The sequence below is a fragment of the Chiloscyllium plagiosum genome, unplaced genomic scaffold (assembly GCF_037043375.1).
Source record: "Chiloscyllium plagiosum isolate Xiang-an unplaced genomic scaffold, Cpla_swu_hap1 HiC_scaffold_15, whole genome shotgun sequence".
NCBI classification, from domain to species: domain Eukaryota; kingdom Metazoa; phylum Chordata; class Chondrichthyes; order Orectolobiformes; family Hemiscylliidae; genus Chiloscyllium; species Chiloscyllium plagiosum.
This window is the reverse complement of record NW_028270153.1, coordinates 19,825,501-19,850,726: the sequence shown is the minus strand read 5'-3', so window position 1 is coordinate 19,850,726 and position 25,226 is coordinate 19,825,501. Positions and strand designations below refer to the sequence as shown.

At 38.5% G+C, this 25,226-nt stretch overlaps 1 protein-coding gene across 2 annotated transcripts in view; it reads left to right on the top strand.

Moving 5' to 3' along the window:
* Window positions 1-24,238, top strand: part of LOC122560232 (translocating chain-associated membrane protein 1-like 1) — a 99,465-nt gene extending 75,227 nt beyond the window's left edge. Inside the window, exons 7-11 of one of the 2 annotated variants that reach the window (XR_006314705.2) lie at window positions 2,239-2,309; window positions 4,093-4,197; window positions 13,286-13,429; window positions 13,800-16,493; window positions 17,170-17,306. Coding sequence is in view for 1 of the 2 variants with exons in the window: in XM_043710705.2 (XP_043566640.1) it covers window positions 2,239-2,309; window positions 4,093-4,197; window positions 13,286-13,429; window positions 17,170-17,330; window positions 20,722-20,795 (555 nt within the window). In the remaining variant the exon portion in view is untranslated. Of the gene's footprint in view, window positions 1-2,238; window positions 2,310-4,092; window positions 4,198-13,285; window positions 13,430-13,799; window positions 16,494-17,169; window positions 17,331-20,721 lie in introns of those variants that run through there. The other variant, XM_043710705.2, reaches the window with a different exon arrangement.
* The last annotated feature ends 988 nt before the right edge of the window (window positions 24,239-25,226 follow it).

Below are 25,226 nucleotides of genomic sequence, written 5' to 3'. Positions count from 1 at the left end.
AGAGATGTTCTCTGAAGCGATCTGCAAATTGTGTCCTGTCTTCTCCAATGTAGAGGAGACCACATCAGATGCAATGGATACTGTAGATGACATATGGATACAGTGGAAGAACAGGTAAATTTCTGTCGGATGCGAAAAGATTCCTTGGTGGAGTGGGACCCAAATCCTAACCACCTGCAGGAAGAATCCCCATCTTCTGCTTTAGGAACCTGCAATGGGATCAATGTGGATTTCACCAGTTTCCTCATTTGCCCTCCCCTCAACTTATCCCATTCCCATGCCTCTCACTCAGCACTGCCCTCCTTGACCTGTCCAAGTTCCTTCCCACCTCTCCTCTTCACCCTCCTTTCCGACCTATCACTTTCACCCCCACCTTCATCTACCTATCACGTTTCCAGTTACCTCACCCCCTTCCCCAAGCCCCTCCCATTTATCTCTCAGCCCCCCCACCCCAAACGCTTCATTCCTGATGAAAGACTTCTGCCAAAAATGTCAACTCTCTTTGCTCCATGGATGCTGCCTGACCTGCTGTGCTTTTCCAGCACACTTGACTCTGATCTCCAGCATCTGCAGTCCTCACTTTCTCCACTGTGAAGAGAAGGCCAAAATGAGATCTGATTCAAGTATTGAAAATCATGAAGCTTAAACTGTAGACATAGTAAGTGGGGAGAAAATATTCCTGTGCATGAAAAAATTGAAGCGAAAAGTCTAAAAGAAGCAAAAATCGTGAGGAATAACTTTTACATATAGAGTCATAGAGATGTACAGCATGGAAACAGACCTTTCGGTCCAACCCGTACATGCCAACCAGATATTCCAACCCAATCTAGTCCCACCTGCCAGCACCTGGGCCATATCCCTCCAAACCCTTCCTATTCATATACCCATCCAATTACCTCTTAAATGTTGCAATTGTACCAACCTCCACCACATCCTCTGGCAGCTCATTCCATACATGTAGACTTATTTCCAAAAACATATAATCAAGAAAGAATCCACTATACTCACTACTGCAGCCTTTCTCTTGGACAGACTTAAAACAACAATGAACTTATCTGATTCTGTGCTGTGAACTTCACCCAACAATTCCTCCAAGAGTGGTTGTGAAATTCACTCTTTGTTAATTTTCCCAGATGCACTCCGATGTCCAGCGATACATGAATTCAAACAGCAAAGGCAGTAACTCTGCAGGTTCTCTCTTTCCCCCTCTCTTTCTTCTGCACTGTCCTCACTATGTGCTTCCTTTGTCTGCTCCCTTTTAAAACTGTTGTTGTTTTGACTTTTTTTTCCAAAGTTCCAAAACGATGCAACAGCATATAAAACAGTAATTGCTGCTCCTGGAATTTGAGGAAATCACCTCCAACACCTAAAATACCTCAAAAAAAGCAGCTCTTACAGCCAGAAATCTTTCCTGTCCTCATCTTGGATTACCCAGAATCCTCAAGGTGCTGCCCACGTGTGTGGTGGAGACAAGTTCAATCAAGAAATTGAAATGAAATTGGAAGTTCATTGAAAATGAAACTTGCAAAGTTATGGGGAGAAGGCAGGACAATGGCACTGAAAGAAATGTTGATTGGGAGAGCTGATGCGGAAATAATGGGGATAAAGGTGACCCCTTGCACTGTAACAACAATTCTATTGACATCAGTCTATGCAGAAATTTTCTTTTCTACTGTAGTTGAGAGGAGGATCCATGATTTGACTTGAAGATTTTTGTGTATATTTCCAGAATATGGAGAACAATCAATAAATCTTAAAAATTGAAGCATCATTTAAGTCATTAATTATCTCCAGTAAGGAATATGATTTAGAATGATTTTGAATGCAAGGAAATAATGTGTGGGCTCCTCCTTTTGTTGTAGCTGTAAGGTATCATTTATTTTGCTGCGAAGTTATGTTTGATTTTGTTTTCCTTTCTTGAAGTCCTCCACACCAGTCCTCAGTCGGAAAATAGGCAGGCAGTTGAGCCAATCAGTTCCAAAGCATATACTAATCCAGTTCTTCTTCATTAGCTAAATGTTATGCAAGAATGACTTCAAGCAATACATCTGACTTCTCCCTGCCTGTGAGAGAGAACCTGGTTTCCTCTCTGTTTCATCTTCTGATGACATACCTGGCATTGGGAACAAATCCTCTGAGGAACGGAGGCAAATGTACACCTGTTTTAAGGCACACATGATGTCATTTAGACAACTTAGTTTTTGTTCCTCATGTGTTTCAAATTATTGAATCTTACAGGAGGATATCGCTCGACAGCTGTACTACATTTGCCTTTACATATTCCATATTACTGGTGCCTATGTATTAAAGTAAGTTTTTAAAATGTGCCTGATGCAATTATTTTCTTAAAAATTGGGTCCGATTATCATGATTTGAATTTGTTTTTGTATAGTGGAGTTCCTAACTGTTTTTTAAAAAAAAACTCTCCGTTTTCCCTCTACCTTTATTATTATGGAAAATGATGGGTAATTGGGTTTCCCTTGAACAAGGAGAACTCTGATCTTCTGTTCATGAGTGCAAGAAGCCCATTTTTTATGACATTCTCTATATTTTGTTTCATTTTGGATCTTTATGGTGTTATTCTTGTCCTCACAAAAGTTGTCTTATTTTGAAAAGAAGCAGCGTGTAAGGAGAGCTACCTGTTGAACAGTACACTCCTCTTGCATCCCTTCTTGGGCTGTCACCTCTCTGCTACCTTTTACACATTGTTCTCCTTGCATTCTATTTCTTTTCAAATCTTCTGATGCTAGACAATATAACAAACTTCAGCGGATTTTAAAAGAAATGTCACACTGGTACACAGTGAAGAGTTATTAATTGTAATCCTCTTGTTCCCTACAACTTGAACTGTTAATATTTGCTTCTGAAAACTCATGTAGATGATGGAGGCAAGAATAATGGAAATTTATTTGTAATATATTGGTGTATATATCAAATAGATTATACTGCAGCCAAAGGCTGGACCTTTAATATTTCAGCTTGTCATCTAATCATATTGATTAGAAAACTTATTCCGACAAGTTGGCTCACTGACCACTTTTCTTACTCTAACCATCAGTATGAAGCCGAAGTTTTGGAATAAAATGATTTCTCTTTCTGTTAACTTATTAAAACATATTGCTTGCTTATTTGGATATAGTATAATGTATTTGTATATTCTGCTTCATATATGTTGAACCAAATGCCAACCAGTCAGCAAATTATCTTCAGTTTCTAAGATAATGTGACCAATGTTTGACATTTTTGTTCTCAGATACAGTGAATTTATTCAGAAGGTCACATGGTTAGTTCTACGTTTGACATTCAGTTATAGATCAACTCAGGTGTTAGCAATCTGCTCACAAGGTGTGCTTGCTTCCAGATAAATGAGCTTTTAAATTTTTATTGTAATGTTATTGAAGAAGTGCACAGTGAGGTTTTTGAAATAATTGTTTTTTTTTGCAATTTTGATCAATTTACTATCTTCATCCCTTTTTGCTATATTTTTCAGTGCAGTAATGATAAACTTCATGTCCAATCTGACGACAGTGTTAAGTTGATACCAGTTGTAATTAATCAATTATGTGAATTCACTTGGGTGTTTTACAACACAGTGATAGTGTCCCTACCCCTGGACTAAGAGAACCTGGGTTGAAATTCCACCTGCTCCAGAGATCTGTAATAACATCTCGAAATAGGCTGATTTAGAAAAATTAAAAATTTATGAAGCAGATTCATACTGGGGCTCTTGTGGCACAGTGAGTGTCCCTACCTCTGAACGAAGATGACTGTTTCAAGCTTTAGAAGTGTGCAGCAATATCTCTGAATAGATTGATTGGAAAAATAGGTATAATCCACAAATGGGACCTCTTGTGGCACAGTGGTAGCCTCCCTCCCCTTGGACTGGGAGGCCCAAGTTCAAGTGCCACCTGCTCTAGAGAGGTGCAGTAATGTCTCCAAATGGGTTGATTAGAAAAATAGGTTAAATAATTTTTTAAAAATTGTGGTTGATTTACAGAGGGTGTTCTGTTTAGAATAAAATTGATAGTTTGACTTATGTTCAGAAGTACCCTGCATTCTTGTATTTTAAGATTTTTTTGTTTATCTTCACAGTCTTCACAGACTGGGCTTGATTCTCTTAGTGCCGCATTACCTGGTAGAGCTCTTGTTTCATGCATCACGATTGTTCTACTTCAGTGATGAGAACAAACAAAAGGGGTAAGTACATTTGTGGACTTACTTGAGTATGAACAGTTTGCTCTTTTTTTGTCCTTTAACTATGCACAGAACCATAGAAATGATGTAGTATAAAAGGGGACTCCATGTTAGAGATTTCTGCCTCCTGTCACAGAGCTGGTCCTTTTTTTTCTAAATGCTGTTGCTTTTTCTCAAGCATAGTCATAGAGATGTACAGCACAGAAACAGACCCTTCAGTCCAACCCGTCCATGCTGACCAGATACCCCAGCACAATCTAGTCCCATTTGCCAGCATTTGGCCCATATCCCCCTCAACTCTTTCTGTTTGTATATCCATCCAGATGCCTTTTAAATGTTGCAATTGTACCAGCCTCCACCACTTCCTCTGGCAGCTCATTCCATACACACCACCCTCTGCGTGAAAATGTTTCCCTTCTGGTCTCTTTTCTATCTTTCCCCTCTCAGTCTAACCTATGCCCTCTAGTTCTGGACTCCCCCACCCCAGGGAAAAAGACTTTGTCTATTTATCCTATCCGTGCCCTTTATGATTTTATAAACCTATGTGATGTCACCCCTCAGCCTTCAACGCTCCAGGGAAATCAGTCCTAGCCAATTCAGCCTCTCCCTATAGCTCAAATTCTCCAACCCTGGCAACATCCTTGGAAATATTTTCTGTACCCTTTCAAGTTTCACAACATCTTTCCGATAGGAAGGAGACCAGAATTACATTCAATATTCCGAAAGTGGCCTAATCAATGTCCTGTACAGCAGCAACATGACCTCCCAACTTCTTTACTCAATGCTCTGACCAATGAAGGAAAGCTACCAAATGCCACTTTCACTAGACTGTCTACCTCAACTCTACCTTCAAGTAACTATGAACCTGCACTCCAAGGTCTCTTTGTTAATCAGCACTCCCCAGGACCTTAGCATGAAGTATATAAGTCCTGTTCTGATGCGCTTTCCCAAAATGCAGCACCCCGCATTTATCTAAATTAAACTCCATCTGCCGCTCCTCAGCCCATTGGCCCATCTGGTCCAGATCCCATTGTAATCTGAGGTAATCTCCTTCGCCGTCCATACACCTCTAATTTTGGTGTCACCTGCAAACCTACTAAGTATACCTCCTATATTCATATCCAAATCATTTATATAAATGACAAAAAGTAGTGGATCCAGCACTGATCCTTGTGGCACTCCAGTTGGTCACAGGCCTCCACAGGATACTGTGTCCGTGATTTGTTTTTTCAGAGGGGTCATAAAACAGTTCAGGCTCCGAAATGACTGGTTTGGTACAGAGATGGAAAGAGTTTTGGGAGGTCTTTGTGTTTATCCATAAACAGATGAGACTTTCGGCCACAGCTTTCACGTTTTCGAAATAACCTGTATAATAAAAGTGGAGTGCTCAGTCCTAAAATCAGAAGTTTGAGTCAGTTCAGTAGGAGTTGTGTGGAAACAGGCTGCGAGACTCTCTTTCCTTCTGCCCTTCTAATTTAGACCTGTAAGCCTCTGTTTCAGTTTTACTCTGTTTAAGGTGTTTGTTTATTGGGACTGTTGTGTATATTTGGAACAGCATAATTAAGTCAAGTTTGGATAGTCTGAGTTCTGTGGATATTCCTGCTTCATTCCATACTTCTGTGAATAAATCTTTGGTTGTTTTAAAACCTGGTAGTCAACCTAGCTAACTTACTCTCGGTAATTTTCACTGTACACTTAGCGAAATACATAGCAAAGTTATAGTCTGGGCTGCCTGCTTTAGAATGTTTTGAGTGATATGGCCTAGTCCATAACACTCCACTAACTCGGGTAGCAAATTCCAGTTACCTACCACTCTTGTGTTTTTTTTCTTAAAAAAATGCTCGCGTCCCCTTCTAATCCTTCTGCCACTTAACCTGAATCTATGTCCCTCGTGTTTTGAACTCTCTGCCAAGGGAAACAGGTTCCTCCTGTCTACTCTATTTCTGTCTCTCACAATCTTGCATATTTCAATCACGTCACCCCTTAGCCTTTCCCTGTTCCAGCCTCAGCCTCTCCAATCCCTTTGTAGCTACAATTCTCCAGGCTTGGCAATGTTCTAATAAATCGTCTCTATACACTCTGTGGAACGATTACGTCTTTCCTGTAATGTGGTGACCAGGACTGCATACAATACTCCAGTTTTGGCTTCACCAGTGTTTTTGTACAGCTTCATTATATCCCTACTTTTGTAATCTACATGTAGATGTCGCTCCATAACACTTCAAATTTATCCAGTACATAAATTATTAGGCTCTTCCTTTAACCCAAGTTGGGTTTGTAAGAGCAGAAGTAATGACAAGTTAAAAAAGGAGAGTTGTTGGAAAGAAAGACGAGCAAATAATAAACCTAACAATGACATCTGAAGAATACTAAATTTCAAAAAATAATTAGAGTTGGTGGAAATGTACAAAGGTGAATGAGAAGATCTAATGAAGAGGAAGAATGTATGAGTGAGATATTATCTGTTTTTGAACTTGAGTGGGAATGCAGGTGTGTTAGAGGCGAATGTGGAACAATTGTTCAAAGTAACTAAATAAAGGAATTAGTCCTGGATTAGGCAGCAGAAAACTAATGGATCCTGATAGTAAGCATCATCTGCTGCTGAAGGAAGTTAAAAGATTGAAAATGCTCTCGCGTCCCTTTTCAGGTCTCACATGTAAATTGAGAGATGGTTAAGTTCATAAAATATAGGAGCAGAATTAGACCATTCAGCCCATCAAATCTGCTCCACCATGTGATCATGGTTGATATGCTCCTCACCCCCATTTTTCTGCTTTTTCCCCATAGCCCTTCAACGCATTACCAATTAAAAATCTGCCTAACTTGTCTTCAAATTTACTCACTATCCCAGCATTGGGTAGTGAATTTCACAGATTCACAATCCTTTGGGAGAAATAGTTTCTCCTCAACTCCGTTTTAAATTTGCTACCCCTTATCCTAAGACTATAACCTCTTGTCCTAGAATGTCCCATGAGAGGAAGCATCTGCTCCATGTCTATTTACCCTTAACTTTTATCATTTTGAATTTGATCTCCCCTCATTCTTCTAAATTCTAGAGAGTATAGGCCTAAAGTGTTCAATTTCTATTCATATGACAAATCCCTCATCTCTGGGCTCAATCTAGTGAGCCTCCAATGCTACTGTGCAGTTCCTCAACTAGGGGACCAAAACTGTGCACAGTACCCCAGGTGTGGTCTTACTAATGCCTGTATCGTTGCAATGATACTTCCTTACCTTTTATATTCTATTCCTTTAGTTATAAAACCAACATTCCATTCACTTTTTATCTGCTGCACAGGTAGTTTTTCTATAATGTCATAGTTACATTCCAGTGAAACCTCACTTAATAGAAAAATCATTTAATAGAAATATTGGAGCCTATGGGAAAAGTGGGGTTAGGGGCAAACCAGCAAAAAAAACACTCACGGTTACTCAAAAATCACCAAGTGTAATGCAAAGTAGAGCACAAACTGAATGGAGGTTGAAATCATATTTATTAATGAAACAAAAGTAAATTGAACATAGTACATTTCAGAAATGTGAGAAAGCTGCTCTCTGTACAGTACCCCTCTCAGCTGCTCTGTTGGCAGCTCTCACCGGCACGTGTAGAAAGGCATGAAGAACGGAGCTCACATTCTGCATATGCAGAAAGATTGGTACCGACATTATGCATGTGAGGGCACTGGCACGTGCGTAGAATGAAGCGTGCAAACGATCCCTGCTGGAATCGCGCAATTGCCAACGGAAGTAAGCATTCTCCAAAATACCATTCTCTAATTCTTCAGTGACGTTATACCCAAATCGCACTGCTAAAACATGAATTATTTTTCCTGAAGCTACTTATGCCTGCATGCTAGTTTTCTGTGACTTGTGAACGAGGACACCCAGATCCCTCTGTACTGTAGCACCCTGAAGTCTCTCCATTTAGATAATAAGTCACCTTCCCATTTTCCTGACCAAAATGCTGACCTCACACTTATCCATGTTAAACTCCATCTGCCACATTTTAGCCCACTTTCCTAACCTATCTATATCCATATGTAAGGTTCTTTATTTCCTCATTGCAATTTACAATCCTGCCTATTTTTGTGTCACTCACAAATTTGGCTATTGGGCCTTCTATCTCTGTATTCAAGTCATTAATGTAGGTTGTCCAAGGACTGAACCCTGTGCCATCCAGGAAAAAAGCCATTTAGATTAGATTAGATTCCCTACAGTGTGGAAACAGGCCCTTCGGCCCAACAAGACCACACTGACCGTCTGAAGAGTAACCCACCCAGACTCATTTCCCTCCGACTAACACATCTAATCTATGGACAATTTTAGCATGGCCAATTCACCTGACCTGCACATCTTTGGACTGTGGAAGGAAACTGGAGCACCCGGAGGAAACCCACGCAGACACAGGGAGAATGTGCAAACTCCACACAGACAATTGCCCGAGGCTGGAATCAAATCTGGGACCCTCAGTGCTAACAACTGAGCCACCCCACTGTTTATCCCGACTGTTTTCTGTCCATCGACCGGTCACCTATCCAAGCTAATAAATTATCCTGGATCCTATCTGATTCAACCTTGTGAATTAATCTTTTGTGCAGTATGTTATCAACACCCCCTGGAAGTCTAGATTTATTACATCTGCAGGACCTCCATTATCCATCTTGCTTGTTACATCTTTGAAGAACTCAAGCAAATTAGTCAAAACATGATTTGCCCTTCCTAAAACCATGCTGACTCTGATGGATAGTGTTTTGACTTTCCAAATATCCTGATATTGCTTTGATTGATTCTAACACTTGCTCAACAACAGATGTTAAACTAACTGGTTTGCAATTTCCCATTTATTGCCCCTCTCCCTTTTTGACTAAGGGCACTGCATTGAAACTTCTCCCATGTCCAGGGAAGTTGGAATATTACAACAATTGATCCACTATCTCTGCTGGCAATTCCTTTACCCTAGGATGTAGACCATGATGCCTGGGGGACTTATCTGCCCTCAGTCCCAATAGTTTGCTGAGTACCTTATCCCTATCAATGTTGTTTGTTCTAAGTTCTACCCTTTCTATTGCCTCTGACTTGCCCATTCCAATGGGAATGGTACTGTTGTCCTCCACCATGAAAACTGAGGCAAAGTACTGATTTAACATCTCAGCCATTTCAGTGCTCCCTGCTATTAACTCTCTGGTTTTATCATCCAAGGGGTCAACATTCACCTTTGCAACTCTGTTCCTTTTTATATACCTATACTTCTGCTATACTTCTTGACATTTTGAGCTAGTTTTCTTTCATAATTTACCTTTGTCCTCCTTATTAATTTTGACTATTCCTTTGCTCATGTTTGAAAGTTTTCCAATTTTCCAGCCTGTCACTGACCTTTGCAATGTGATATACCTTCGTTTTTGAATTTATATTGTCCTTGACCTTCATGTGTCACCATGGATACTTTTTACCCATTTTCCTCAGTGGGATATATTTTAGTTGTGAGGAATTGAGTAGTGTTTGAACAGCTGCCACTGCTCATCCACTGTCTTACTTTTTAGCTTTCCTGCCCAATCTACTCAGGCCAAAGCTGTCCTCATGCCTATGTAATTTCCTTTGTTTAATTCTAGAACACTAGTGTGCAACTCCACTTTCTTACCTCCAAACTGAATTTTGAATTCTGTCTGACTACAGTCACTACTCCCCAGAGGATCCTTAACTGTGGTGTCATCAATTAATCTCTTCTCTTCTTATTGCACAATTCCAAATCCAGAGTAGCATGGTCCCTGGTTGGTTCCTTAACATACTACTCCAAGAAAAAAATCTTTAATACATTCAATAAACTGTCTGCAGGCTACCCTTGCCAATTTGATTAATTTGATTCTTCTGATCTATGTGCATGTTAAAATCACCCATGATTAATGCTGTAAATTTCTTGCAAGCCTCTAATATTTCTTGGTTTATACTGTGTCCCCCTGCAGAAGTACTATATAGATTACTCCTGCCGAGTACTTTCTTCCCTTTGCCATTTCTTATTTCCACCCAGACCTCTTGATCTCCCGTGCTCATGTAATTTCTCATTATAACGTTGATTCCTACCTTTACCAGGAAAGCTACATCACCTCCCTTACCATTCCTTTCCAAAATGCTGAGCACCCTTGGATATTCAATTTCCAGATGTGGCCTCCTTGTAATCATGTCTCAGTAATCACTACCATACCGTACCTTTTTATTTCTATTTGTGCCGTTAACTTATTAATTTTGTTTCAAATGCTTTATTCATTCAGAGACAAAGTTTTTGAATTTGTTTTCCTGGTAAATTTCCCTAGTTATTTGATAATTCCTTGGTGCATAAAGACATTCACCTGCTCTGTCCCTCACCTCTTGTCTGGTCACCATCTGCCACATCACTGACTTGTATTCTTACCTGTGATGATGCCGCTCATTTAGCAACGCTATGTTGTCCTTGGTTTTTTTTTCAGGATGTCATAAAAGCACAGATTCTGAAAAGTTTGGAGTTGAAGGGTTTTAGGGCCAATTTGATTATAGCTAACAGATACGGCTTCAGGCAAAAGGCTTTCATGATTAAAACAAACACTTATACAATGAAAAGGGAGTGGCCAGTTCTCCCAGCTTAGCTTTTCTCTGGTTTGGTTGGTTTGGCTATTCATTGAAAGCAGTCAGGCAATTTAAAAAGCTGCTGGAAACAAAGAAGCAGGTCCATGGTGACCCTCCTCTCTCTCTGAGACTTCTCTTGTCAGACTCTGTGTTTGACTTTACCTTTTGTGCCAAGGGGTGTTTATGGAGCATAATTAGTTGTGATAATCTGTTGGGTTTTATGTTAAGTTCCTTGGTATTCTGTTCTCTTTTGTTTGTTTCATTCTGTCATCTTCTAAATAAATTTTTGTTTTGTTTAAAACTAACTGGTTTGACCAGCTGCATCTCGACATCTGCTTAAAACAACTAGCAAAGTTAGGCTCAGGGCAACTTTCTTGAAATGATTTGAGAGGGTCTGGCCTGGTCTGTAACAACTTACCTCTTCCTTTAATTTGGGTTTTCTCATTTCCCCAACTGAACCCGCCCCTCCCCCCCCCAAATTATTGATCTAAAGGCTGACTATTGGCAGTCCTACTCATGCAATTCGCACAGGTTTAGATGAACACCTCCCATCAGAACAGGTACCGTATTCCCAGTACTGTTGTCAATGTCCCATGAATTCAAACCCATTTCTCCCACACCAATCTATAAGCCCTCTTTTACCTACTTAATCTTATTGACCCTGTGCCAATTAGCTTGTGGCTCAGGTAGTAATCCAGTGATTATTACCTTTTTTAGTTCTGCTTTTTAACTTTGCTTCCAGCTGTTCATAATCCCTTTGTAGAACCTCTGACCTAGTTTTACTTACTTGGACCACGACCACTGGAACTTTACCCTCCCACTCCAAGTTCCTCTGCAGCCCAGGTGAGATATCCTGAACGCAAGTACCAGGTAGGCAACGCGACCTTCGGGACTCTCGATCTGACCACAGAGAACAGTGTCTATGCCCCTAACTGTGTTATCCCCAATTACAACTCTGTTTCTCTCCCCCTACATGGATGGCTCCCTGCACCATGGTGCTGCGGTTAGATGGCTCATCCTCCCTGCCGCCCCCATTGCCATCCACGCAGAGCAAGACTCTCAAACTTGTTGGTCAAGGACAAAGGCTGAGGCTCCTGTAACTCTACCTCCTGGATCCCTCTACTTATCTCACCCACAACCTGTCCCTGAGCCCTGAATTGGACACAGCAGGACAGTCAGTATACCATTTCTATTTGAAAAGGACAGATAATGAACAGGACCGGTTAATGTAACATTGCAGTATTGTTATAACCTGCCCTTCGTGTCTAAGTGTTGACTGAACTGGATATTTCCAGTTTAAAATTAGTTATGAACTAGTTGACAGAAACCAATGGGTGTTTAGTTTAGAGAATTATTGACATATTGGGCAGTACTTGTTTACTTTGTTATTGCTTTGGATGAGACCTTGGGGGATACTCAGTTTGTAGATATCACAAAAATAAGTCTCAAAATTTGGTAAAATTGTAATTTGAGCTGGAAAGGCTGGTATATTAAAAAAAAGCCTTAGAGGATAAAATGGAGTGTGGACCGATGCATATACCCAATCAGCCCATGGATGATCAAAGAGTTGGAAGGATCTGAGTGATGCATTTCTTGTCCATCCATAATATCTTAAACTAAATTACTTGTTAGACTATTTGAGGACAGCTAAGAGTCAACTGCATTGATGTGTGTCTGTAGTCATATGTAAGCCAGACCAGATAAGCATGGCAGATTTGCTTTCCTAAAGGGTATAAGTGAACCAGATGGATTTTTACATGAATTGATTAATGGTCACCATTACCAGAACTAGCTTTGTAAATATTTTCTAATCAACCTGTTCATTGATGTTATTAAAAATCTCTGGAGCAAGTGACATGGTCTAGAGGTAGGAATACTACCACTACACCACCCCTTTGGACTAGCTTCATATTTCAGATTTATTAATTGAATTCCTATTCTGCCAGCTGCCATTGTGGAATTTAAATTAGTGTCTCTGGGACAATAGCTTGGGTCTCTGAATTTCTAATTTAATGGCATTACCACTGCACTGTTTCCTCTTGAATATAAATTCCTTACAAGGTGCAAATGCAATTTAATTCAGACATGACATTTGTAAGTTTGACAATTAGAAACATAAAGTAGAAGAATAAAACAATAATGATTAATTTGTTCAATATATTGAAAACTAGACATTAATACTCTGAAAAATATGTTAATACAATTTCCACTGATTGGAGAGTTGGTGAATAGCTCTGATCAGTTTAAACTTGGCATGCGGAGTGTAATCAGGAAAACGAGCTTCAGTTTTTAGAGCCTGAGTTGCTTTGTGACACAGCTGTTGAAATTGACAAATACAGTATGCTAATATTTTGCTTTTTGTTCCAAATAACTGGTTGTAATCTTCAATATATTTTAACGTTCCAGTAATAATGTGCTCAATATGTACTGGAAAAAATATAGTAGAAGGATCTTCACTTTGTTCTTTTAATAAGTTTTGTTTTATTCTCTTTAGCTTCACACTCTGGGCTTTACTTTTCGTAATGGCTCGCCTCCTCACTTTGACTTTCTCTGTCCTCACATTTGGCTTTGGCCTTGCAAGAGCAGGGACTGAAGACTTCTCAGTTGCAAATGGAAATTTCAATACGTTGACTGTCAGGTAGGCAACTAGTGATTTTGAGAGTTTGGTGTTTGAACAAGAATTGTACCTATTTGTCTGCATGAGGTTCTAAGTTTCATATTTTAACATAAAGGCATGGGCTACTGTTAGGTAATGTTTGATTATGATTTAACTTGTGTTTAGTGTATAGCTTAGTTTTTAAAAATCCTTTAGAGCCAAATTTTGTTTAAAAACAGTTTGCACCTCTTTCACTTTTGTTTGCATCATTCTTGACCATGATGGTGACTGGACTTTCCCACCAGTACTGCTAATTATCTAGTTGGTAATTTTTGTGAAATTGCAAACCATGCAACATTTCATGTGAATTTTTCTTCTCTTTCTGCATGGATATACTTTGGTTTGCGCTCAGGAGCGTTTCAAAATAACATGCTGATATTGGTAACGTGAGCTACTGGCAGTTGTGTTCGAAGAGCCAGGGTATGTTTATTATCTTAAAAGTGCAAATTCAGCTTGAAATATGGTTACTTTGTACACAGGAAATCAACTTGACCAACTCCTGACATGGGGCATTGCATCCCTTGAAATCCTTTCTCTATTACGACACTGCGTTATTTCTGACTACACTTTTGTATAATTGGTTTTCCTTTAGCTTGATTAAAGCCTGTCTAATTAGTGCCATCTATTGTGCACATTATACTTTGGAGTGAAAATAAAAGTTAATTTTAAATAAGTTTGTCACTGCTGCAGGTTTGGTATCATTAGCAACCCTTCACTGACCATGAAATCTTTTTTGTTTGAATCCTTCCTATTATCTGATGATCTTATTGCAAGTATAACAGTGAGCACTTTGAACTGTCACTGAATTTAACAGTATAAATATCAATTCCTTCAGTTTCTAGCAAACAGATCTAACTTTAAGCTACAAAACACTTGTATTTACAATTGTTATCATGTGCTGTTAATACTTTTGGATCTTAGAAAGCTTAGTTTCTAACTTCAGAATCCTGTTTTCCAACACATTGGTATAAGATAAACTACATAATATCTAACGCATTTGTCCAGATTGTACATAAAAAAAAAAGAAACCTATTCCCAGGTGTGCTATGTACAGGTCCTATCCTTTTAGAATTTCTATTATTGCACTTTGTTCCCACTATTCTAACCATTTTTTCCATTTTTAATTGATTACCCAAATTTATTAATAGAAAAATAACATTTTCCATTAAGATAAAACCATCTATCTTTATTGCATCACAAGGTTTTTGAAAATATGAAGACATCTTAAGCAGCCTCAGTATTTCAGTGTAAACTTTATGTAGCTATGTGTCCTTGGAGTTTTAAAACAAATATTTTGGTAGCAGACCTATCAAATTGGTAGAGGTTTGAGTGAAGTGTTTGAAACTTAATTTGTAACATTTTGCCTAGGATATCTTGATTTCAAAGAAAGGTCTGGTGAAAATTATGCTGTTACCCTTTTTGTAGCTGCTATGATCGAATAGAAGATCACTATGTTTATTTTATGTGCTGGAAAGACAGCCTAGAGAATAGCTGAGTTGGAACAAAGTCATTGAAATGAATGAGATGTTTTTAAGTGAAGGTAGACAAGTATATAAGCAAAAGAGAATAGGATATGTTGCTGTGTTTCGATGAGGTAATAAGTATAGCACAAGTACCAACATTGAGCAGTTGGGCTAAATGGCTATTTTATGTTTTAAGTGCTGTATCATTCAATGATGCATCAGATCACTCCAATCTGAGATGAATTCTTTAATTTAATTATACGTGGAAATATGCAAATATCTTTAAACTAGGTCATAGTTTATTGCTTTTGAAATAAAGCATTAGATAATCTCATCTTTAAGAACAAAAGATAACAATGGAGTTTATTTCTTTATTAAAACACAAGTCAGGATTTACCAAGCTAATAAAAAGTTATTTTATTCGTGTAAGACTTGCTTATGGGTAAACGTTGTTTTGGAATGGTTAATGGAAAAAATGTCTTTATATGTCAGACTAATTGGTCATAAATTGAGGCAGTAAAATAGCTCATTCTATTCATGCACCTTACACCTATCTTGGACCAAAATTAAATCTCTTTTAGAAATTCATCAAGAAGAAAGTAGCCCTGATGGGTTTTTTTAGGAACTTTTATTTGAATTCATCTCTAAAATACTAGTCCAATATGCTACTAGATTTCATAGCATTTTAATTTAGCTGACCCAATACTCATAGTATGAGTGTACTCCATATAAAGAATGGTTTAATATTTTTAATAAAACAGTTATTTAATGACAGACTACGTAGCAAGATAAAAGACTGTCATTCTTGAAGTTCTGTCATTTATGCATCCTTCCTGGATGAGACAGCCAACCTATTCTGCTGCCACTCTACCCCTCCAAGTTCTAACCCTGTGTCTGTCTAGCCCCTGTAGGTACCTTTTTATGTTACTTTACAGACTTTTATGGCTTTTACAACTGCATCATAGAAAACATTCTATCTGGATGGATAACAGCCTGGTAATGTAACTGCTCTGCTTCGGACTATAAGAAACTAGAGAGTTTTGTGCACAGCCCATACCATCACGGAAGCCAGCCTCCTGTCCATTGACTTCATTTACACTTCTCGCCACCACAGAAAAGCTGCCAACGTCATCAAAGACCCCTCTCATCCCAGTGATGTTGTCTTCCAACTTCTTTTGTCAGGGAGAAGGTACAAAAGCTTGAACGTGTACCAACAGGTTCAAGAACAGCTTCTTCCCTACCGTAATTATTCTATCGGACAGACATCTCCAACTTCAAATAATGTTGATCTTGCTTTGTGCACCTCCTATGAAGCTGTGACCTTGTATGCCTCACTCTGTCTAAGCACCCTATGATCTCTAATATATTCTTGATTGCTATGATCTGCCTGTACAGCTCGCAAAACAAAGCTTTTCACTGTACTTGGATACGCGTGACTACAATAAATCAAATCAAGTCAAAATCAAATACCTTGATGGACCACTTGGTCTGAGACTCCAGTGGATGAATTGGCCACATCATGGACGTAATTACTTTTCAGAATAATAGAGTGCTCTAGGCAAGAAGTCTTGGAACAGATTCTGGTAATGTGTTAAGATATTTTAAAAAATGCAAGTAATTTTTCATTGAAAAAAATCATACAAACGTCAGCAGTAATTTTCTCTTTTTTTTAAAGGTTCAGTGTCTTCACTTTGATTTTTAATAAGGCTTGCACTTTCTGCAATAAATAATGAAATGAATGCGAATACATCTAAGCTTTATTTACAATATGAAAAATGTTCTAAATTCTAAATGGGGAATAAATATGCCATCTCCCAGCAACCAGCAGTCAAGACTGCAGGCAGGTGGCTGATTGCATAGCTTCAGAAAATCCTTGCCTGTTACTGGCCACGAAATTCATGATGACTGATGACTATTATTCTCCCTCTAAATTATACTCCTTTCCTGCAGAGAAATATTATAATGCTGTTTTCTATTGCCCTAATTTGGAGAGTCGCTGTGGAGAATTGTGACTAGCCTCCACTCCAATGCATTACACAGCCAAAACAACCCAAAGAGATTGGTTTAAATTAAAAGATGCTTTGCTGAAATTACATTTCCAGATGACTGTGTGCTGAAATAGTATATAGGTATTTATCATTTGTGATATTATAACAAGCTTATAGTGCTATGTTATAGGTTGAATTTGTTTTTGTGCATGTTTTCAGAACAAATAGCTATACCGTTCATTGACCTGAATTTCCTTTTATGTTTGAACAGGATTAGTTGCTTAGGTGCTATTTGCCTAACACAAGCATGGATGATGTGGAAGTTTATCAACTTCCAGCTGAAGAAGTGGAGAGAACACACTCAGAATCAGATCCCCAGAAAAAAAGTTGCTAATACCAAGAGCAAACCTTCAAAAAAAGAGTATAACAAGGGTCAGTATTAAAATTTAAACAATCATGTTGCTTTTGTCATCTTTTTGGAGCCTTCATTCCATGATTTAGTCTCATAAACTAAAAATACTGAGCATTCTGTTCAAGTTACATACCTGATTCATAAGAATGGTAACTTTTTAAAAAACGTTTAAGCTAATTGAGCTTCTGTCTAGATTCTCAGTCTCATACGACAACTCCACTGAGAGACTGTCACAGCCCAATAAAACAGCGTCCTTTGCTGTTTCTGTGGGGATACTGTCAGAATTCAAGGCCCAGATACAGAATGTTTTATGTGCCATGTGTTGCTATTAGATGTCACAGTAGACAGGCAGAAGGTTGGAAGAACACAGCAAGCCAGGTAGCATTAGATGTCACAGACAAGATTTCATTATATCCGTCTTAATATTTGCAGAATGTTTGAGGTTGGTAAAGATCTGAAGAATAGCAACTTCGAAAGGTAGCCTTTTGAGACCAAGGAAAGATAATTTGAATATTGAAAAGTGGACATTGGATAAAAATAAAATAAGAGCAAGAAGGCTTTACTTGCAAATACCATATTTGTCTGTAATGATGCTCAAAACGCATTATGAGTAGCCCTCTTATTTAAACCGAACCACAAACTTTAATAAGTTTTATGTACTGTGAAAAAGCCTCTTGCATTTTAGAAGTTGCCTCATCTTTTAAACAGACCCAAAATGAATCTAGAATGGAGTCACTATCAGACCTTTGTCTTTGACATACTCCAGCATTTGGGATTACATTGCATGAATTTGAGTAGACAAACTGTGTTCAGTTTCCACCTGAACTGGTAACTTAAAACAATAAATTAGCACCTTAGCTAGAATAATTTGTGTGAAATTTGTTGTTCATTATTACAGAAAAAAGTCTTTTGCCATAAAAGTATCATAGAGGATCCAGGAGTTGAAAATTACTCTCGCATGCAGACTTATGTTAACTGTCTTGAGACAAGCAGTCGTAGTTTGGTACCTGTATAGCTCATGTATAGTTCCTCATTTCATTGAAGAATGTTGCCTGGATCATGGGAATTTGTCTGCGTGCAGTAGTACAAAGTGAAGAAAATTTCTGTTCTCAATTTGAATTAAAATTGACAAACTAAGGTGATTTTTTTTTTTCATGCTCAACTATTCTCCAACATCATTTTGGTTTCTCCATCTTTTGTGGTCAGACATCTTTCAGTGATGCTTATTCTCTTCATTTCACCTGCTTACCTTCTGTCAACTGTTCAGTGGAATTATATTTTATGTTTACCAATGCTCCAGGATAGGAAGCTGCATATGTTCCTCAGGCTTGACCATCTTTAGCTGCTTCGCCGATTACCTTTTCGTCCATCATAGGGTCAGGAGTGAGGATGTTCTCTGATAATTGCTCAATATTCACTATTTATGACTTCTCAAACATTGAAGCATTCATGCCGAAATGCAGCAACACGTGGACAATATCCAGGTTCAGGTTGATAAGTGGCATAAGTAACCTTCATGATACGATTCTAGGCAACGACTCTCTCCAAGAGAAAATATAACTGTCACCCCTTAAATTTAGAGGCATTACCATCACTGAATCCCTTACTATGAATATCTTTGGGGTTACTATTAACCAGGTGATAACCTGGATTAGTTGTATAGATATTGTGGCTATGGGTACAGGTCAGAGGCTAAAAATCTTGTGAATGAATGCATGTTCTGATTTCCTGAAGCCTGCCTACTTTCTGCAAGGTACAAGTAAGGAGTATAATTAAATATTCTTCATTTGACTGATTGATTGAGTGCAACTCCAAAAAATAATCCAAGACAAAGCAATCCACTTGATTGACAGAATATCTTCTAACATTTACACCCTCTGCCATCGCTGAATAATAGCTGTAGTGTATATTATCTACGAGATGGACTGCAGAAATTTCCCACAGCTCCTTCGTCAACCTATGCCAAACTTTCACTTTTCAAATCATACAATCATACAGCCTGGAAACAAACCTTTTGGTCCATCTCCTCCATGCTAATCAGATTTCCTAAACTGATCTAATCCCATTTGCATGTGTTTGGTCTGTATCACTCTAAACCTTTCCTATTCAGGAATGCAATGCAAGGTGGCAGCACAGGCATGGTAAGTAGTGTTCAGACTCTTGAACCCATATCCTTTAGGTTGGCCACGTGCCCCCTCTCGCTATCGCTCTCTGTCTCCTTTCTACCTTTTTCTTTCTCTGTTCTTTCATCTTCTGACATCATGGGGAAGCCAGAGTGATGATGGTGCCTGGAGTGAGGACTCCTGGTTTTGGTAGACCTGGAGCCTAGACTTGGGAATTCAGGCCATTGGCTGTAGCGGAGAGGGGCTGCAATAGGCCCACAGTGGAAAGTTGGCACATGCTTGGTGCCATGGCAAGGACTCAGTGGGCCATCTGTTGCAGCAGTCGTGACTGATTATCTGTGGTGGCAGTGCCAGAAGAGGTCTCCTGGGTGTGGTAGGCCCGCAGCATAGACTCAGTGGGTCGTCGGCTGCGACAGTGGTGGCACTGGCTGTGGGATTTGCAGAGACCTTTCAAAAGACATGCAACCAGTTTGTTGACTCCTTGTGTAGAAGATGAACTTCCTATTTAATGTTATTTCTTTTTACTCAAATGGCACTGTATTGTTGCAACGCTTGTCACTACATTCTTGATATTGACAATAAATATTCATGCACTTGTCCAAATGTCTTTTAAATGTTGTAATTGTACCTGCACCTACCAGTTCTTCTAGCAGTTCATTTCAGATATGCACCATCCTCTGTGTGAACAAGTTGCCCCTTAGATCCCTTTAAAATATTGCCCTTCTAACTTGAAACTTATGCCCTCTACCCTGGGCAAAGGACTTTGACTATTCTATAACTCTTATTTATACCTCTCATTATTTTATAAATCTCTATCAAGTCACCCCTTAGCCTTCTAATTTCCAGAAAAACTCCTAGCCTATCCAGCCTCCCATCAGTACCATCTGGACAGAAAAGCAGGAGACATTGAAATGCACCACCTGCAATTTCTTGTCCAAGAAACTCAACATCCTGACTTGGAAATATATTGCTTTTCCTTCACTGTTGTTGGCTCAAAATCCTCTAACTCCCTTCCCAATAGCAATCTGGGTGTACCTACAACAGTTCAATAATAAGGCAGCTCACCACCATCTTCTCAAGGATAATAAGAGATGGACAATAAATGCCAGGCCATTAAATGATGCCCAATCCCAAGAATGAATAAAGTAATGTCATGGTCTGACACCAGTCCAACAATTGACCTTGATTCTTATAAGTAGTTGGCTCTTGGTTCATGTTAGTTGGGGGGAAAAAACTGCATTAGTTGTCTTGAACTAATTTTGTTCCCTTCATGTTTTGTTTTCTGCAGCTAATGCATCAAATGGAACAGTGAAAACAGAAAGTGGAACCTCGCCACGTGCAAGGAAAGCAAAAACTTCATGAAGCTGGATTTTAAAAATTGGCAAATTTGAGGGGAAAAGAACTGTGATGATCACATATCTCTTCTATCTTGTCACACCCCCAAACCACTCTACTTTCATTTCTATATGCTAATCAGAGTTGAGCAAACAAAGCGATGGCTGACCCTGTGAGAGAGACTCTCTCTGCTATTATAAACAAAAGAGATGTGAAACTCTTGCTGCTGCAAACAGGTCAGCTGTTGGATTAGGTCTTGAATGGTAAATACTCAGCTTTGGGGTGCATGTCTGTAGATTTTTTTGTTCTTATCAGTTTTAAATGGCAGCTGGAGGACACCTAAATGATGAACAAGTGGTTATGCTAATTCCAGTGAGGTAGAAATCAGCCAATTGGATGTCTTTACCAAAGGCTGTTGTAGGTCCAGTTACCAGGGCAAATGGGCATGAATATTGGAGTTGCTAACCATGTGTTGTGAGTTATATATGAAAATTGTCTTAATAGCTGGAGACTGGGCCAATTACAGCTACACTAATTTATTCTTGCATTTTCTGTTTCCTGCCCCTTTCTGATGCTTTGTGGTGATGTGATGCTTAGATTTCAAGAAGTACACAAGCACACCAAATCCTAACAAACTGTGAATACAAGTTCAAATGGAAACTGTAATTTTGCTCCCCACACTGTTTTTCCTAACACTCTTGAAAAATGACTGTCATCCTGGCTGGTTATTATGTAAGGTCTCCATTGTTGCACAAAAGACATATTGATCAGAAGTAATCATGATGTCCCTGAAGATAATAAGGGCACATCATTGGAGAATTGTCCTCATGACAAAAAGAGGCTTTAGCCCCAATGTTTTTTGGTAGGTTGTTCAAACGCCCAATTAGTCTCTTGCTGTAGGTTTTCTACAGCTTGTTCAGTCCATTATGTGAGGACTTTTTTTTTTGTCTCAAGTTTGACAAATGCTGCCATGAATATCCAAACTTTGTGGGGTTGTTTTACTTTTGTGGCTTTAGAAGATAATGTATGTGTTTGACTACAGTCTTTAACCCCCCTTTCCCCCCCCTCCAAGTTTTATTTAAGTGTCCTTGATGAGAAATGTAAAAATGATCAGCCAAAAAACAAGCATCTTGCAATTATACAGTAACTGAGCAACATATTGTTTTTCAATGGGGAGTCTTTTTAATTTTTTAAGTAAACAAACAATTCTTTCCTGTTTTGTGTTTTGCTGTTTTTGTTGCTTCAAGCCTCTGTCAGTATAGCGCTTTGCCTGTAGATCTGTGATGGGAACTGTGCCTTAACCTTGACCAGTTTGTCTACTTCTGTAGTTATGACATGAAAAGGCATCAGAATTTTTAAACCATCATGACCCTAGTCCATTTCACTGTTAATTATTTGCATTCAAGCAAAATGACTTAAGCATTTTTAACTAACGTTTATTTTGATCAAAGAAGAAATTGTTTTGCTCTTTTAAATGGCTCTGGAACATACTTTGTCTTAAATGGCTTTTATCACCAATAGTAATTTACATAACAAGTAAATATTTTAAAACATATCTTCAAAACCTATGTTGTGGGGTCTGCTTTGCCCCAAAATACTTCCTACTGAAAGACAATTAAATGGTTTTACAGATTAATTCTCTCTTGGCATTCTCCCAAGTTACTTTCCTTGTTTGGGATCCCCTGTTTAGGAAAATGTGGCACATTTTTACTTTGGGATATGTTGATGGTATTTATAAGAGGGAAAATGTAAGGGACTATTTTTACACGTTTTTGGTTAACAGCTCCTGTTTAACAAATGTACATCTTTAAAAGTTACTTTATACCAATTTTCCACTCTTTCACAAACTTTCAAACAGTTTGTTCCTTTTTCTACCAAATGCTCCAATTAATTTCTTCAAACCAACCTAATTTGGAAATTTTCAGTACCTAAATAGAGCCTTGTTTGCAAGCCATTTGTCTTTCTCAGAATCACTAGTATACACACATACCGAAGTTATAGTGCATTCATGTATATAAAACTTACCAAATGAGTATCTTTACACAGGCTTACTTTCCTAACTGTCTGTACCAAATCACCACATGTACACATCCTTGAGTACAGAATTGCCTTATATACAAGCGTACACTGATTCTTTTGTTCTGAATCAGTGTATGTACACTTCATATTCTATCAAAACACTTGGTGTGTACAGATGACCATGTGCCATATTATTGGGAATGTATGCAAAGACATGCATGTGCCCAGTAAACTAATACTTTAATCTGTCTGTATTCAATCACCATTTATTTATATAAAATCAACTATGTACACCCTTGTAGTACGAACCGCTAAGTAGAATAAACTTGCCTGTTTGTCTTTCTATGCAAATAGAAAGTTTTAAGGTTCTTTTAAATCTCTATAAACAATTCCATGAATTGTTTCCTAAAACAATGTTTGAGGTGAATCCCACAATTACATACTGATTAACACAATGTGTTGATGCCTAAATTGGAGCACAGTCCAAGCTTCTCATCCCTGCCTGCTACTGTGAATGTTGCATGTAGAATCAACATAGAGGAATGTCAAATACTTGATAAAACGCTGTTCAACCATCTCGTTCTTGTGTTTGGAGTGGAGGATAAAATCTCACATGACAGTGGTATCACTATTTTCAGCCGAATTGTAGTATCCCAGATCTGCAACAGTGGGGAGTTTCCTCTTGTCTATGTTGGAACATTTGTATACAGACATTAAATATGTATTTTCTGTAGATGGAAAAAAGATGACTGCTGCTGTGCTTAATCGGTACTTGAGGGAGACAGGACATTGTGTGACCGACAGGATGGGCAGCGTTGACAAGAATATTGATCCTTATCCATAAGGAAATACTGAAACTACAATGAGATATTAAAAAGCAGACATTTTCCAGTTTATATTCTTACATGTCTTATAAATAAAATTGATTGTGCTTTTTCTGTTTTTTTTAAAGAAAGGAGACATTATTGGTGAACAGCTTTATTATGTTGACATGAGACAAAACCATTTAGCTGGTTACAGAAAAAATGACAATGGTCTTGAATGTCAGAAGCCTTTCCAAACTCAGTCATGTAAATGTAGTTCATTTTGTATTTCTGATACATTTTGTGAATCAATGTAACTAATAGCTTCTTGTTCCCAGACCATTTACCTTTGCCTTCTGATAAATTTGTGGCTAGGGCAGTGGGAGATTTTTTTCCTCTGCTGGTACAACAAGATTGTTCAAGGTGACTTTTATTTAATTTCACATTGTTTGTTATTTTTGTTATATTTTGAGTTAGAGCAGTGTCATGTTTTTGATTGCTACTCTAAACATATGTTCAAATACCAAGCTCTTCTGTACATTTGACGGCAGGGTCTTGTAAGTTTAACATAGATTTTGAATCTGTTATAAAACCACTATTTCTGTAATCTGGAAAATAAACTTGTTGCTTCATCTGTGACATTTTAAATTGCTGGTGATAATTGCTATTTTGACATTTGGTTATTTTAAAGGTGTGTGTACTTGCAAAATGGGACTATTCAGTAAAGGATTTGATTCCGAAGAAAACAAGTTTTCCATGAACAGATTTTGTAGATTGCACATAACTGGTATTTGTCCATGTAAGTCAATATATGTAGTACCCATGATTTGCAGTTAGAATTAGATGCAGCAATCTAACCTACAGAGATGCTTAACCACTAGAAATACAGTAATGTCAAAGTGCATGTTATCAGCTCTGAAATATAGTTGTCCTGACCTGTCCTGTACAAAGAAATTGAAGCCAGACACAACTGAAAGTTTCTTAGTTCTGCAACTCAGAGTCATAGAGATGTACAGCACAGAACCAGACCCTTTGGTCCAACTTGTCCATGCCAACCAGATATCCCAACCTAATCTAGTCCCATTTTCCAGCACTTAGCACATATCCCTCTAAACCCTTCATATTCATATACCCATCCGGATGCCTTTTAAATGCTGTAATTGAACCAGCCTCCACCACTTCCTGTGGCACCACCCTTTGCATGAAATAGTTGTCCCTTTGGCCCCTTTTTAAACCTTTGCCCTTTAGTTCTGGACTCTCCCACCCCAGGGAAAAGACGTTGTCTATTTATCCTATCCACGCCCCTCATGATTTTATAGACATCTATAAGATCGCCCTTCTACTTTCGACGCTCCAGGGAAAACAGCCCCAGCCTATTCAGTCTCTTCCTGTAGCTCAAATCCTCTAGCCCTGGCAACATTCTTGTGAGATTTTCTCAATCCTTTCAAGTTTCACAACATCCTTTTGATATGAAAGAGACTAGAATTGCACGCAATATTCCAAAAGTGGCCTAACCAATGTCCTGTGCAGCCGCAACATGACCTCCCAACTCCTGTACTCAATACTCTGACCAATAAAGGAAAGCTTACCAAACACCTGCCTCACTATCCTCTCTACCTGTGACTCCACTTTCAAG